The sequence below is a fragment of the Prinia subflava genome, chromosome Z (assembly GCF_021018805.1).
Source record: "Prinia subflava isolate CZ2003 ecotype Zambia chromosome Z, Cam_Psub_1.2, whole genome shotgun sequence".
Lineage (NCBI taxonomy): Eukaryota > Metazoa > Chordata > Aves > Passeriformes > Cisticolidae > Prinia > Prinia subflava.
The window spans coordinates 81289438-81305734 of record NC_086283.1 but is presented as its reverse complement, the minus strand read 5'-3'; the positions used below and the strand labels follow the sequence as shown (position 1 = coordinate 81305734).

Below are 16297 nucleotides of genomic sequence, written 5' to 3'. Positions count from 1 at the left end.
TGAGCTAATACTTGATTTTAATGGAACAGACTGTTTGGGTTCTGACCAAGCCGTGGATTGAACTTTAAGTGAATATACAGCCAGGTCCCAAAGGGGAGCTAAAACCCCACTCATGGGGCTTTTTTTCTCCTTAAGTGTTCTCAGCCATCTTTACTTGTTTGAGAGACTTCAGGAGGGCTGTTTTGGTTCTGGCTTCAGAGAATAATGATTTTCAAATCTGAAAAGCCTGCTAGTTTGTTTGTGGAGTTTTTGTTTGTTTGTTTTGTTTTTCTGGCTGCAATAAACCATTCCTTTACTAAATACTAGTTAATGTTTTTTCCAAGCCTCTTAGTTAATGCAGCAAATAATTTAGTCGGAGTGTCTGTTGCAGGGGAGGACCTGCAACAGTTTTGCCAACTGCCTCGTTGTTGGAAGTTGTAGACACAATGGTGTCCTGTCACTGGATGCTACTCAGGAAGCCTTAGGAGAGAAAACACCAAGGGCCTTATTTTTTCTTTTTTCCTTTGTGATTGTTCCAAACCCAGAGAAACAGGTATGAAGAGATTTGCAATACTAATGGTTCTTCACCACTTAATGTAGCAGTCATGGAATAAACGGCAAGTGCCATGTATTGACTTGGCTGGTATTTTTTTTATCTCCTGAGGTTCCTTTTCTTCTGTCACAAGAGGAAATTATTATGCTCATGGGTGTACAAACACCACCTCTGAGCCACTCTGGTCTCTGTATATGCCCTGACCTGAGATACTGATGGTGCTGACAAATCAGGACAGCATGCTGTGTGCCCAGTGGCAAGAATGTTCTCTCTTCTGCCTTGGTGGCTGTTAGAGAGGTTTCACGTTAGAAAGTCTTTTCTCTGACAGAGGGAGGGAAATGAGGGTCTTAAGTCAAAGATGGCAGGAAGCTGTAATTTGCCCTCCAGGTCTTAGAATATGTGGACAAGCCAAAACTTTCCTTTAAATACTTCTCAGCAGACAAATATACTTGAAAAGTGAACTTGCTGTTGCCTCTTCTGCACAGGATCCTCCTGATGGCCAGTTGTCAACAGAATTCCTGTTTTCTATATATTTCATTTTTATTTGGACCTTTTGTGCAGCCTTTTTTGTTGTTGTTCTGTTTTGGTCTTGGTAGGTTTGGGTGTGAGTTTTTTGGTGTTTTTGTTTGGTTTGTTTGTTTGTTTCATTGCAACAACTGTGGTCTAGTCTCTGTTATCTAGTTCTGATAGTCCAGAGTATGGTCCTTCGAAAACAATGTGCAGTTTATCTGTGTCTCTCTGTTCCTTGAAGTTTCAGTACAGTTAATCATAGCTGTTGGTAATTTGTGCATCTTGCAGGTCCTTGTAAACATGGGACTTACCATTAGTTCAGGGAGCAGAACCTGATCCTTTGTATATACTGACACCTGAAACATAAGGTCCTCTGAATGTTTTAGGACATTCACTGCCTTTGGTTGTCCAGAGCCACTCAGGTGCATACAGACAGCAGTGGAGCTGGGTAAGTTTTGCTAACTAGTTTTTCCCAAGTCTGAAGACTGACTTGGCTGGGTGGAAGATAAAGCCTTAGGTGGGAGTCAACCTTCTCTGATTTTGGCGTGATTGTTTTTTTGGTTTGTTTTGTTGTTGTTGCTGTTCTTTCCTAAATACCAGTTAAAGCTGCATTCCTTCCTTCAGAAATTTCTGTATGAATAAGGGTACATGTTGCTTCAGAAGCTTCAGTATTTTTAAAGAAATTATGAGGACATGTCTGCAAGATGTTTGAGTGTAGCTGGCAGATTTTGATTAAAACTAGAGAATCACCAGTGTATACTGAAATGTAAAGCGCATCTCTTAGAGACACTGGGATAATAGGGAAAAACCCAGATACTCTTGAGAGGATTTTTTTAAAGATGTTAATTATAATACCTAACTTTCATGGTTGAAACACGCTCTACTGGAAAACATGCCATGTTCAGTCCCTTGTCCACATCATGCTTTTGGACTTTGAATATGTGACCAGCTTTTGCCTAACTCCAGTCTTTTGAGGAGGAGCGCTTTCTCTTCCAAAACTTCTACAAGTGCTGATTTTTCTTTTATTTGTAAGGCTTGTTTTTATATTTCTTTGTCTTCCTTTGTATAGGATATCTTTAGGACCACTAATCCTTAAAATAAACTTATTTTTTCCTGGTATTAAAGAGATTTTTTTGCAGATGAGGATACGTTCTTAGCTAATTATAGATTGGCCTAATAGGATAATTGTTTCAAGTTACAGCTCAGAGGGATTTCAAAAGGTGGGTAAGAATGGCCACTTGGTTATTGGTTACAGTTTGTTAATACAACCTGAATTTTATGTATTAGTTTGTATTTATGCTGGTGCTCAGACTGCTCCCAGCAATACTCTTTCCTTGGTAAAAAATGAGATCATACAGATAGTAAAGTTCCTCTCTCCTTTGGTGTTCTGCCAGTCATACAGGTCAATATTTTTCCTATTTACAATAGAAGACTGTAAGATGAGACGTGAATTCTCCCAGGATCCATAAGCTCACATTCAGTGTAGTTGCTTGGGGCAGTGCAGACACTGAGTCATCAGCATGGTTCCTGAGGAACATCTGACTCTTGCAGACTCTTCCTGTTTCAATTAGCAATAAAAATGGTGAGATGCTTTGGACGACAGGACTTGAGGGAAATGCATTACATCGATGCTTTGCAGATGTAATTTTTTTCTGCTGTTCTTTTTCCTCATGCTCATAGAATTGTACAGCTGGAGTAGTAAAATCTGAGCTCGCTGTACATGTACAGTAGTTATGACATCCTGAGGCAGTGTCCTGCAGCCATTTCCCAACCCTGTCACTGTGAGAAATCTTTGACTGGTAGTTTTGTATTTTGAATATAAAAAAGCAATCACATTTTTAAGTTGTTCACAGAGGTCTTTCTGTGGTTTATCACAGCTCCATGTCCAGGAATCAAGAAAGTAACTTTCTTGAGACTGCCTCAGGAAAGGAATTGAAACGGCAGGTTTTTTTCAACTGATGGAAGTGAATACTTAACTTCCAGAGCAATGTTGAAAGTCAGTTGCTATTGCTGTACCTAGTCTGTTTCTGGAAGTTCAGTAATAGATTTCTTGTGTCTTGGGAGCTTTCAACCATGTCAAGTCAGTTTTTATTTTCTGTATCTCTGGGTTTTCTGACTTCATTGAGTCTAAAAGACTTAGAGTTCTTGCTGAAGGAAGATGGAACAACAGATCGCAGAAAACATTATAATAGCTTTAAAAACTTGCTCTTTGTGTTGGTATGTGTTTAATTAATCTTTGATTATTTGCCTTTTTCTTTTAATTCGAAAATCCAAAGCACTAACAGTTAAATGTGTTGGATAAGACAGGGGATGAAGACTTTGGAGTTGGGGAATTTGGTAGTTTTAGGAAGGGTTAAATTATAATATTTTGTTACTGGTTTTGTAAGCTCGAATAGTCCTTGCCATTCCATGTTACACATTACTGGAGCTGCAGTTGTAGTGTAGTCCTTGGACTAAAACATACTGTACAGACAGAAAACTAAAATAAACAAAAGATGGAGAGATGAGATGGCTTTCATCTTAGATTCTTCTCTTCCTTTCCGTTTTTAATGGAAGGGGTTTTTTTAACAAAGTCTTAATGATAAAGGCATTTGAAAATTTTGGTTTTGGTTGGGGTTCTGCAATTTGTTTGTTTCTAAATTAGTAAAGACAACCTTGGTCTGTGGGTACTAGGTTACCTCAGTGAAAAAAGAAAGTTTACAGGAATCTTGTGCATCTTTATTAATTGTCATTAGAGAATACAGCCACTTCTTTATACAAGAGTTTTGGGAAGCCTGCTCTCTTTCTTTAGTTATTTCTCCTTTTTTTTTCCACTAGTGTTCTGTACTAATGTATAGAAAGTGATGAAACTAGTACTAGTTTCATTTACTATTTTATATGTTTCTTCAAATACAGCTGTTTTGGTTGCTTATTTGAATTGCAGTGTCTGCAGTGTCAGGTATTAACTGCTGATGGGGGCTTCTGCACTGCACGAGATCCTGACCTGGAAACTGAAGCATCTGCTTGCCCGAATACTTTTAAAATCTTTATTAAACAGATTTTAATTAAGAGTTTTCTTCCTCCCAGTCTCAAATCTTATTTCCTCATTTGATCTACAGTTAAAATTAAGTTCATCAGTTTGTTCATCAGTTTGGCTGCTCATTACTATGACAGCAGCCTGGCAAACAGACTTTATGAATATGAGGAGTTGGAGAGATTAAGAAGCTGCTTTGTGAGTTAGGAAATGTTCTTGTTCAGCTCCATCTAATTAGTTAATAATATCCCACTTACGCTAAAACTGTGACAACTGTGTCTTGTCACTGTGACAGTTTGTGGGCAGAGGCTCTCTGCTGCCTCTTGCTTCCTTACTCTGCAGTAGGTGTGTTTGGGCATGAAGCTTCAGCCATGTGTCCCTGCTCAGTGCAGTGTCTGAGGTGGCCCTTCAGCTGCTGTGTCTGGACACTGTCAGTAGACAGTGGGACCCAACTTAAGAGGAAGTAATATAACAGTATTTTCAAAGTTCTCTTTTATCAGGCTGTCAGTTGTGCTTTTAAGAAGACTGGATTGTGTCTGATGGATGACACGTCCTTGTTGGCTTGTTGGGGACTGTCAAACTGAGTATGGGGTTCCACACTTGCCTGAGGCAAATGCAAGTCCATACTGTTGCCTGTACCTTTGCTGGGCTTTTTTTTTTTTGTTCCAACCTGCCAAATTGTGCTGCTCATATACCACACAATCAGGAGGATGAAGATCTCCTTTAAAAACCCTGTTACGCTGTTCATGTTGTTTGAGCTCTGTTCCCAAGAGCCTGATCTTTCTGTGCCATTTCATCCTCCAGGAGTGTTTCAGCCATTTGTGTGTCTGCCTTTTTTCTTAAAGTAATCCTTTCGTCCTGAAGAACAAATATGGCTTAAGCAGTGGTGGCACAGACATATGCTAGGAGGAGAGACACAATCTCTGAGGAACTGTAGGTAGCCTGGCTGCCAAATTGTAGGGTGTAGTTCAGCATGTGCTTTGCAAACACACAGAAAACTCTTAATAGATTAGAAGTATCCTGCTGTTCTGTCTAAAATATGAATCACCATATTTTCAATGGCTTTGGTGATATTGGGGAAAATTGCACTGACAGAAATATCAAAATTCCTAGATACCATAATAAATATGATGTTAATTCAGAAATTATAAAAAATTTGAGACCCAATGGAGTTATGTTTTCTCAACAAATTGTAAGTCACAATGGGCTGATTGTAGACAACCATATATGAAACTATAAGCTTGTCTTCCAGAGAAGTTAGTGCTCTCTTGTGTGCTCTATTCAGGGTTTTTTGCATTGCTCATTGTGCTAGGTTCAAATTGTGATAAAGCAGTCTGATCCTTGGAAAAAGGAACAAACAAAAAGTTCCAACCAAACAAAAAACTAATTCAAAGGTCCTTATTAGTCAATATAAATTGAAGGTTTTGGATATTGTCAGTCCAGTCAGCAAAGCAGATTTTAACACAAACAATTGAAGTAATACTACTGCAGACTCAACAGAAACTGTCTGTACGTATTAACATATTGGTAAACGCCATGAGCAGATAGTCAATGATAAGTGTTGAATTTGCTGCCCAGAGCATCTCCACATCTACTTTATGTTTTGCTGCATTCCCTAGAACACGGTGTCAGTAGCTCATGTAACTTTTTTGTTTTGACTGTATTTGGTCATTTTATCAGACACAGTGCTCTGAAGGTCTGTGTGTTCTGGGCCTTAGAATGTAATGCACTTTGACTACCTTAAGAGACTGTGAGATAGATTGGCTTTAATCAGTGCATTCAAAAAGTTGTAGAAACACAGTATTCCAATTCAGCTTATAGCTGCAGTCTGTTCCTGATGAAGTATATTTCTTATGGAAATATACTTTCCTCTCAGACATTAAAGCATGTATTTAGTAGGTCATAAATAAATTCAATATCAGGGTTCAATTTTGACCAACAAGAATGTATTTCTAAAGTAAAGAATAGATTTAGGTGATAATGTGGTTAATTGTCCTCTTGATTGTATATGAGGCTCTGGAGCGTCATGAATTGGTATTTAAACTGAAGCATCTCATTGCAGCTTAAATTGTTGAAGGTGTATAACTTGTGACTGCCAGTGATTTGGTTGGGTGTTGAACAGGTCCCAGTCGATGTGCTTGCTGTGTGTACTCATCTTCCTGAAGAAAAAGGAGACTAATAGGAGACCTCATCACAGCCTACCATTTCCGTGTAAGGGGAAGAGGAGGGAGGAGAAGCAGACACTGATCTCTTCTCTGTGGTGACTAGTGACAGAACCTGAGGGAATGGCCTGAAGTTGTGTCATGGGTGCTTTTCTTCGTGTATTAGAAAAGTTCTTCACCCAGGGAGTGGTTGGGCCCTAGAACAGGCTCTACAAAGAAATGGTCACAGCACCAAGCCTGACAGAGCATGAGAAGTGTTTGGACAATAGTCTGGGACACATGGTGTGACTTTTGCGAAAGGTCCTGTGCTGGGTCAGGAATTGGACTTGATGATCCTCATGGGTTCTTTCCAGTTGAGCTTATTGTGTGATTCTGTGATTATTGTGCACTGAGCTCAATGCTAGCCAGTTGTTGCCCTGGCAGATTTTGTGCTGAGGCCTGCTCATATAATGGAATTGCAGTAAAAGCACTTTGCTGCTTGTTTGCACATCTCCTTCTGACCAAGTACACCTCTTGCAAGAGGGACTATCTAGTTCATGAATACAATTTTTGTGTAATATTCTGAGTGTGTGTGAGAGCAGCTAAATTCCTGGCATCAAAACTAGGCAGCAGGTATTAAAGAAGTTTGAGTGATGCTGCTGGAGCTAAAATTTATCAGAGTGGCCAATAGAAAAGTCTGTATGTTAAATAATTGGAAAAAGCTGTGAGATTTGGAAGTACAAACTGACACAGATCCCAGTCAGCTGATTAAAAGGCTTTCTATACACTGCAGTTCCCCCTTTAGTGTAAAAAATGCAGTAAAACAAAAAATAATGTATTAAAGCTGCTTTCACATGAGTGTCTGTATAGAATCTGTAGGAAAGGCAAGAGTTCAAACTACTGCACTTATGTCATTTGGTTATTGAATCAGTATCTGCTTTAACTCATGCTCTTTTTTTCTTTTTTTTTTTCAGATTTTGTATTTTGTACATACATTGTTTTGTATATACTGTATATGATGACTTCGGTGGGCAGTGAACGTACCCGGGGCACTCGGGACAAAATGCAATTTTCAGCCACACAGCCAACACAACCACAGAAACAAGTAGTACAGGTATGTGCTACTGTATCAACTTCTTTGATCTGAAAGTGAGAATGTGAGAATACAAGTTTCTTCCGGCGGTCAGTAAAAACTGAAAAAGATGGGATGAAAATATGTGGTTTATTTTGGAAGACTATGCTTGATTACTTGCTTTAATTACTCAGTAATGCAGGACAGCATTAAGTTATTGCTGTGTTGTCTCTAAATGAGTTTTGTGTTCTTCACCAATGTCTCCCATCAGTGAGGAATTCTGTGGCTGTTTCAGGATTTCTGTCCTGTGACCTCACAGTCCTCAGATCTCAGCTCTTCTGTCTAACAGCCTCTTGATGGTAGAAGATTTCTGGTCAAGGGAGAAATTTGAATGGGCGAGAGAAGCTTTGTTAGATGCATGTTATGTTCTACAACATGTTCTCAGTGTCTCTGCAAGTCGCAAAATCCTAAACTTCTTGTGCAGTGAACTCAAGAAGAGAAATGGTCATCCACTAGCAGACTAAAATTTTCAGTATCTGTTAGATGGAAATTGGGTTTTGCCCTACTGCCACTGATTCTTGGTAGCAATAGTTGTATGCATGTGTGGGTTACAAAGAGTGCGGAATGTTTCTGCTTTTGGCAGCCTGACAGATACATCTCAAAATTTGCCTCAATTCAAAAACTCACTTCTTTGCTGGCAGAGTGTGTGTCAATGTAGAGGTGCTCTTCAAGGAAATGCTGCCTTCTGTTGTTTTTTGGACTGGTCTTCAATATGGAGACCCTCTTGGTCTGTTTTGCACAGTATTAATCATGTGACCTCAAACCCTTGTCACCTCTTTGAGTTGCAGCACTTGGCATAGTGGTGATTCATGATAAGGTGTGGATTTAGAAAATGACTTTGAACAGATGAGTTGAATTTGGTTTTATTTTAAAACAAAGTTGCAGGAATATAGTGAGCAGTCAGGCAGAACATTTTGCAAGACAGCACTGGAGTGCTTTGCCTGGTTGGGTTCCCTGGCAAAAGGCAGATGTAGGCAAATGGGAGCAAGTCCAGTGAAAAGCTGCAAAGATGGTTGTTAAACTGAAACACAGAACAAATGAGGGGTGACTCAGGGGATCTGGGTTTGTTCAGCCCTAATGAGAAAAGGCAAGTGTGTGTTGTGTTCAGGTACGTCATGAAAGGATATAGGAAAGGTACAAACCAGCTCTCAGACAGAAGGTGGTTACCAGGAACACTGGTAATTCCTGCTGTTAAAAGGCCAAAATAAACTACTGTGAGTATGGTCATGGTATATCAATGCAGGACCTTTCCGAACTATGGGATTAATTGATTTTAGACATTAAGATCTTTTTCTGCGTTTTGGCCATTTGCTCTGCCTTTTGCATAATAGATACTAATTCGATCACTTCATTGGAAAAGGTGATTATTTCATACACAGCAGTTACATTTTAATGCACCATATATTTTGTTGTTGAGAGAGCTATCAGGTGGACCTTTCTGCTTAGTCAGTCTTTGCAGATCAGCAGGAATCTGTGGATTTACCTTTTAATCACCACTGATTAATTTTTCTGAGTACAGAATAGTGTTGTTTTCCCAAATGGAGATTCCACTGTCATAATATCACATTGATCATTTAAATTATTTAACAAATTACATCATTTTTCTTTTGCATTACTTCTGGATAATAAATGTGCCATTTTATTGTAAGATCTTTGTCTATTACTGTCCCTTAACCTGGTGTTTTTCTGGTAGTTTGAAGTTTTTAGTTTAAAATTTCTTCCACTTTTACACGGAAAAGGTAACATGCCTTGTAAGCTTGAGTAAAGTTCAGGCTGCCTTAAAATACTACTATTTTCTTAGTCACAAATTAAAACTTAATTATATTCTTGGTTAGGATATTACTGATCTGTTCTAAGAATGATACCTTAAAATAAAAGAGCCACCACTTGCTGGAGAAGAGGCCAGAATTTTTTGTGACACTGGTCTGATGTTTGCATAGTCATCTTGTGGTTTTCTTGGTTTTTTTCCCTCTGAATCTTCAATTCCATCTGGGTGTAATCCACTGGCATAAACATGAGTGGTACTGCATCTACAAGTTTCCAAACTCTCCATTTACACAGGAAAATTGAAGATGCTGTCACACATTTGTCATTCTCTTGAAATTAGTATGTTTTTGTCTGCTAATGTGTGGGCTTGAAGAAAACATTTCTTTAAGGAAAAAGTAAGTCATAGTGGATTCCTGATTATTGGTAAAATATGCCATCATGTCTCTACAGAAGTTATATTGTCTGAATGTTTTTGCCCTGGATATCTTAAAAGAAAATCTCTTCGCTTGCTTAAAAGTCGCAGTGTGCCTGTGGAGGCTGTAAATCAGAGTGAGAAGATGGATCAACAAGACTTAAATTCCTGAAGCCAGCAGACATTTTGGTTCTGCTGTCTGCTGAGCTCTCAGTAGTCACCAAGAGCAAGCTTCTTTGCCCAGAGCACCACACTGACAGGGAGGCTTCTGTGGAACTGGGGAGTTCCAGACCAGGAACCAGTGGAGTGATGTAGGAGGCTGTCAGCATGACATGCTGAAAAGATGAAGTAACTCAGAGTATGTAACTGTGTTACAAATGCTAATTCTCTTGGAGTGTTGTCTCTGAGTGTAGATGTCACTTTGCTCAAAGAACTAGGACAGCTGCAGCAGCTGTCTAGCAACTTTCCAGCAAATAAGCAGCTGGTGGTGTACACTGGAGTAATTTTTAGACTCTTCTCAGCATTTATGCTTGGTGACCTTCTTTAGAGGTTGCATTTGCAGTAACCTCCAAAAGCCTGACAGTTTGACCCTGATTAGGTTTGACCTTGTGAGACATGGAATTTCATGTGTGTATCCTGTGAAGTGGCATGGCAAAAGTGGAGATTCAGCCAGCTGCTCAGGGTGAATCTTTTCCATCAAAAATTCCAGTAGATGAACTGGTCCCACTCAATGAAAAACTGCCTTGGCAGGCTCAGCAGACCCACATTGTGGGTCCTAGCTCACTTCAGGATCAGCTTTTTCTATATGTGACAGTACCCTCTTCTCTTTGAGCAGAAGTCAAATGAGGTCCAGGATTTTGTAGAGCACACTGTTCTTTGGTATTTTCTTGGGAGTACAATTCATAGGCTGCAGATGCCACACTAGGAAGAATGACATGTGTGATGTGACATCTGTGTTAGAGTTGTTTTCCTCTTGGGGCAGCCATAGTATGTGTGGCATTATTATACTTGACTGCATCTCCTTCAGTTTCTCGGCTTCTGTGCAGGTTACCAGTGTTCATTTTTGTCCAGAAACGTTGCAGAAGCACCAGATACTTCATCAATAGCAAGTTCCTTTACCAGTTTTCAGAGACCAGTACTTGCTTATAAAAAAAAACAGTGCAGCTGTTCATGGGCAAAGTCTTGAGACATGACTCAGATCTTTTTAAGTGTTCGTAAAACTACAGAGTCAGGTTGCTGTTGGGAGAGCTGTGGAAGGTGAGGTGAGCAGGATCAGAGATGTGGGTAATTTAGAGATACTGTTGCCAGTTTGTTGCAATAGAACTCTCAACTCTGGAGTAGTAGGTCCTAAATAAAATTAAAAGTATTCATGCTAAAAGGTAGTCTTCCCTGGTCCTTCTTTATATGGTGGTCTTCTGTCAGTGCAGTGACTTTTAACTGTGTTTCAAATACATTTGAATGTGTTAAAATTGCTTCTATCCCAAATAACATTTAAAACTATAAATGAGAGTAGACAAGATATTGATCCCTTCCCCACAGCATCTCTGTGCTTATTGTGTATGGGTTTTTTGAGAACACGTAGGAAAAAAGCAGGGACACTAGAATATACTTCTAAAACATATAGTTATCTTTTGTGTACTTTATCGGATATTATCTCTTTTCAGGCAACAGCAGAACAGATTCGCCTTGCTCAAATGATCTACGATAAGAATGATGCGGATTTTGAAGATAAAGTGAAACAAGTATGTTTCTTATGGTACAAGTTTTTTGCCCCACACTAAAATGCTCTACTACTGGCTTACATTTTGGAGCTAGAGCATCTGTTTCTGGGTTAGATGAAACTTTTTTTCAGAAGGACATAAGTTTAATTAGGACAAAGTACTCTTATTGCACTGTAAAGTCTGTTTACAAGAAATTTGTGGTAATGCAGCTTTAAGTGTATGGTTATATCTGTGTATTTTCCTTTGTAGACAAACTCTTAAGCCAAAACTCACTTGTGCTTATGGGTCCTCCTAAGTGTATCTCTCTAGTGTAGTCCTGATGATTAATGATTGTCAGAATAAAGAATACATTCAGCTTGTCCACATGTACATGCACATGAGAAAAATGTCACCTGTGTAAACTGAGTTTGCTAGTATCTTGGAAGTATTTCAGGAAAAGTAAAAGTCTAATGATATCTTAAAGGTAAATCAAGGTGTTATTTTAAAAACTAAATAATCTGTTTCACAGATCTGTGTATGGCTTAAAGTGGTAGAATGGTAGAATTACAGTGTATAAATGAAATCTCACATTTTTCCTCTACCGTGGTGAGTGTTGGGTATTAGTTGGGTAATCAAGCTTTCATTACCCAGTTATAGCTGAAACCATTAATTCAAGCAGTCCTGACAATATGTGTCTCTGTTCTGTTGTGGCTATTGATGATTTTGTCCTAGTGAATATATCACAACTCATGAAGAACCTAGGAGTACACCCAGGAGGGAAGAATTAGCTTGAATGCATAAATGCAGCAAAGGAGCAGATTTCTTCATTTCTTTTCATTTCTGAAATTTCCTCTTAAGCATTGTTAAATGTTTTTTGTTGTTTTTGTTACGAACTAGTTCTGTTGCTGTGCCAATCATTAAATCTTTGTGAAGCCAAGGACCCTCATCAATAGTGCTTGTAGCTGTGCTGGTGGGAAGGAGATGAACTGAGTTCTATGTAGAATATATTTTACCTTCTCCATACGTATTTCTAGCTCTAGCAGGTTTTATTCTTTGGATGAAGTTGCTGAATGCCCCATGACAGATTATTTCTGTCCCACACTCTTCAGTTTATACATCATGAGTTCAAGGAGCATAATTCAAAACTAGGTCTCTTTTATCAGCTCATGACTCTGGTGTGCCTTATGCTGAAATGGATCAGGGGAGCTAGTATGTCTGAAAAATAATGCACTTCATAGTCTGGATGGTTTTCCAGCTGGATCTGTTCTCTGCCATGTCTTGCTGTATGTCTTTCCTCACTTCGGGTTAAGGAGGGGCAAGTTTGGTGTTGAAGGAGAGAGGATGATACTGAAACTGTTGTGGTCGTTTACATCTTTACAATCATATACTGCTGTATCTGGCAGCATTTGCTGCAAGCGTACAGGACAAAAAAGGTGTGGAATCAAGTTCTTTGATTACCAATTAATTTGTGTTTCTTCCTCTCTTGTCTGAATCCCAAGCAGATGTGGAAAATGCAGATTACTTTATTCAGGATATTAGTTTACTCTCACATGGTAGCTATGCACGTTGTTGTAATTTGTGGTCATACTAGCTTTTACTTTCTTATGATGGTGATTTAGATATTTTAACATGTCTGACTTTTACTGCCAGCTTATGGAAGTGACGGGGAAAAACCAGGATGAATGCATAGTGGCACTACATGATTGTAATGGGGATGTGAACAGAGCAATCAACATACTGCTGGAAGGAAGTTCAGACACGGTAAGGTTTTACTTCCATGTTAAACGAATCCTTCTGTTTGCTGTGTTTTTCACCTTCTAAAAAGACATTGCTAAAGTCATGTTTTGAAAGTTTTCAATTTCCATGTCTCCACTCAATTTCTTTTGGAGGAGATGGTGCTGCTCTATTGCATGCATACCTTGGAGAATGCTGTATCTGGAAAATGTTGTGAGTGTTCAGCTGATCTGTTGCAGACTTCCTATGCTTTATATTATTTATATACAGCATTTATATATACTAATTTATGTACAGAAGTTTTAACTGATCAGCAGAACTCAGTGCTCCCTCAGACACAGGCCTGTTTCTTGCTGCAGGTTTTGTAGTTACTGTGTAGACCCTCCACAACCCTGAGCCCTGAGAGCATCACAAAGGTCAATCTTTATAAACTTAAGGGCAGGCATTTTACATATTTTACATTATGCAAGTTCTGTAGGTGTGGATTGCTGGTTTTGAAGTTGGAGGAGGTGTCCACATCTGCAAGTCGCATTGGTAATGCTATTTATGGCAGAAGAGGATGCTCCAAGTAGTTGCTTCTTTAACTATGTTGCTCATTTGCATGGCTTAACTGAAAAATGGGAAGAGGAGACTAAACTATGTGTATAGAACAACAAATAATATTTCTTAAAAAGTTGCACAGTGAATTTTTTTATCGCAAAAGATACTAAGAAAATATGTTTTACTGCAGTTGGAGTTTTTGCTGGAGGGATTTCTTACAGTTTTCCCTTAAATTAGATTCTATCTCATCCAAATTGGAAATGAGAACCTGAACTTCCTTTCTTGATGCTGAACACTCAGTATTTCCTGTGATTTGTCAGAATGTGTACTCTGGCTTACAGTGAATGAGGAAACTCACCCCTCACAGACCTTAACTCTGGGACACACACTGTTCTGACTGAGGGGACTTTGTTTTCTGTCCCCTTTTCATTTTTTAATCAGAGTTGAGGTCTTCTAAATGCAGAAGTATATGATATTGATAAAATGGGAGTAGAAGAGAGCATTTCACCTTAATTAAATCTCTCTTGGTAATGTTGTGTGTTCTCTCATACTTCTCGTATTTGCCATTTTTTAGTTGAAAAATGGTTTAGTTTTCTGGTTGATAGAGAATATGAAATCCTTTCTTACTTTAGCAATTTGTTGTAACTGATCATGACATGGAAAAAGCTTTCTGAACTTACCAACAAGTGATAACTGATATATTCTGCTCTTTTGACAAGTCCTTGACCCACTGCTCTCTGTAGACAAAATGCAACTTAGAAACAAATACAGAGAACTTGAAGGAGTCAAGGAAGAAGGAGTATTAATTGATGGGTATGAAGAAATTTATTTTTTGGAAAGTCTGTGGGCCTCCAGTTGGAAGGGTTTGTTTTAAGGCCATGATACTTGAGAACAGTTCAACCATGGATTTGATGTGACGTTGTAAGCTGAGGTACTACAAATTCTGAATGCAGACTTCCAAATCTCTTTTTCTAGTCTCACTTTGCTTTGAGGCACTTGAGGTTTTTTCAAACTTCATTTGAAAGATGTGTCTTCAACTGAAGCAATTAGAAGAGCAAGCAGTGATAGCTAAAATGTGTATTTATAAATTATTTTATATTCAGCCAGTTTTGTCTTAGGCTTGTTTTGTTTGCTTTTGGAGTTCAAAGTGATCTACAAGCATAGTCTCTGTAAAGACTCTTTTTGCAGCAGTTGTAGCCGTCTGGCTTGGGCTAGTTAGAGACTTGTGGATGAGTAGTGAAGGACATGTTTCTTTGCCTAAGACTTGCATTCATTTAACTTCCTACATCCATTTTATGCTCAGCCATGTTTTACTTACTAAACCTTTGAAGATAGAACAAAAGAGACCTTTGAGATTTTTATTCTTTCCATGTAAGAGCAGGCCAACAAGAATTATTCTGATTTTCAAAGATCAGGCCCACTACTGTCATTTGAGTTGCCTCAAGCATTGTCAGCTGAAATTGTAATCAGTTACCTCCCTTACAAAGAGAGACAGCTTCAACAGTTTGTGATGGATCCCCATGCTCAGAAGTAGTACCATCCTCTATCTTAAAGGACGTGCCTAACTTCACAAGGCATTCCTCAAAATTGTGTTTTGGGAAAGTATGGATGTCTGATGCTTTCATAGTCATCTTTTTTACTGATCTTTTGTAAGTTATTTTAAATCTCACTCAGGAGAGCTTGCTTCCTCTTCAGCTTTGCAGCCTTATCCAGTTTTGGGTATTTCCTGAAATGATCAAAAATGTTTTGGCAGCAAGCCCATCAGTCTGTAGAGTTCAGAATTAATGCATTCTGAACTCTACAGACTTGGCTCTTCAGTTGTCAGTGCAGGTCTTTTTCCTTCTGTGAGGTGTGTGGAGCACTAGGAGTGTTTCAGTACATTTACCCTGGCTGTGGTAGGTGAAGCCATGTGGTACTTACTGGAGGAAGCAGCTTTCTGCCTCACAGACAAGGTGATGGTCAAATGTGTTTAGTTTTGTATCTCTGATCAGTACTGGCTGGGCTTCACCAAAGTTGGTTTAGTCTTCTGTACTGGAGGTGGAACTAAGTGATTTCAGCCTTCTTTCTCACCAATGCCAATCCAAAAAATGAGAGAGTAATTATTTTCTTTGTTCTTATTCTCTCAAAGGAGACTCTATAACAGTAAGTCTGTAAACTGCTTTGTTACCTGCTTGCTTCATAGCATTGGCTTCCTAGGCAGCTTGAACTAGCTGGTCGTTGGCCCGGCTCCTCAGGACTGCTGAGTGGCTGTTGGTGGAATTGAGAGATAAGACAATAGTTAAGATTACTGATAGACAACCTTTCTCGTTTGATGCAGGTGCCTGTCTGATGTCATACTTCAGTGCTTCACAACAATTTGTATGTGTAAATATTCTGATATTAAATATCTTACGTGAGCTGTGAGCTCCTAGAAATGGGGACATTCATGTAAACCTCTCTGCCATCTTAATGGTTTGCAAATAATACCTTTTCTTCTTCTTACTTGCTTTGCAGCTATGGCTCAATGGACTAACCATGCAATTGCATAATATGAGTTGCTGAGCTATTCTTGGCAAGTGTTTTAGTCATTTTATTTTCAACTCCTACAGATACTCCTGTGGAGCTGATACCATCCTTGAATTTATTTTGAAGATTGAGTTTAATATTAGAACAGAAGCCTGATGTTTGGACCTTGAGCCCATGTCTTGTTTAGACATAGCTTTTCCTGTGTTTTGCTATGTTTGATGGTCTATAGCCGTTTGGAGTGGATGGTCTGGCTTATCATCAGTTTTCCCAAGCTGCTGTTTTGCCATTCTGTCTTCTGGGGCTTAAATTCT

General features: G+C 38.9%; 1 protein-coding gene across 5 annotated transcripts in view; it reads left to right on the top strand.

Moving 5' to 3' along the window:
* Positions 1 to 16297, top strand: part of UBAP2 (ubiquitin associated protein 2) — a 94924-nt gene that overhangs the window by 15070 nt on the left and 63557 nt on the right. For all 5 annotated transcript variants that reach the window (XM_063422016.1, XM_063422015.1, XM_063422014.1 and 2 more), the window contains 3 exons: positions 7171 to 7310; positions 11172 to 11249; positions 12858 to 12968. In XM_063422016.1, coding sequence (XP_063278086.1) covers positions 7212 to 7310; positions 11172 to 11249; positions 12858 to 12968 — 288 coding nt within the window. In that variant the 5' untranslated portion in view covers positions 7171 to 7211. Of the gene's footprint in view, positions 1 to 7170; positions 7311 to 11171; positions 11250 to 12857; positions 12969 to 16297 lie in introns of those variants that run through there.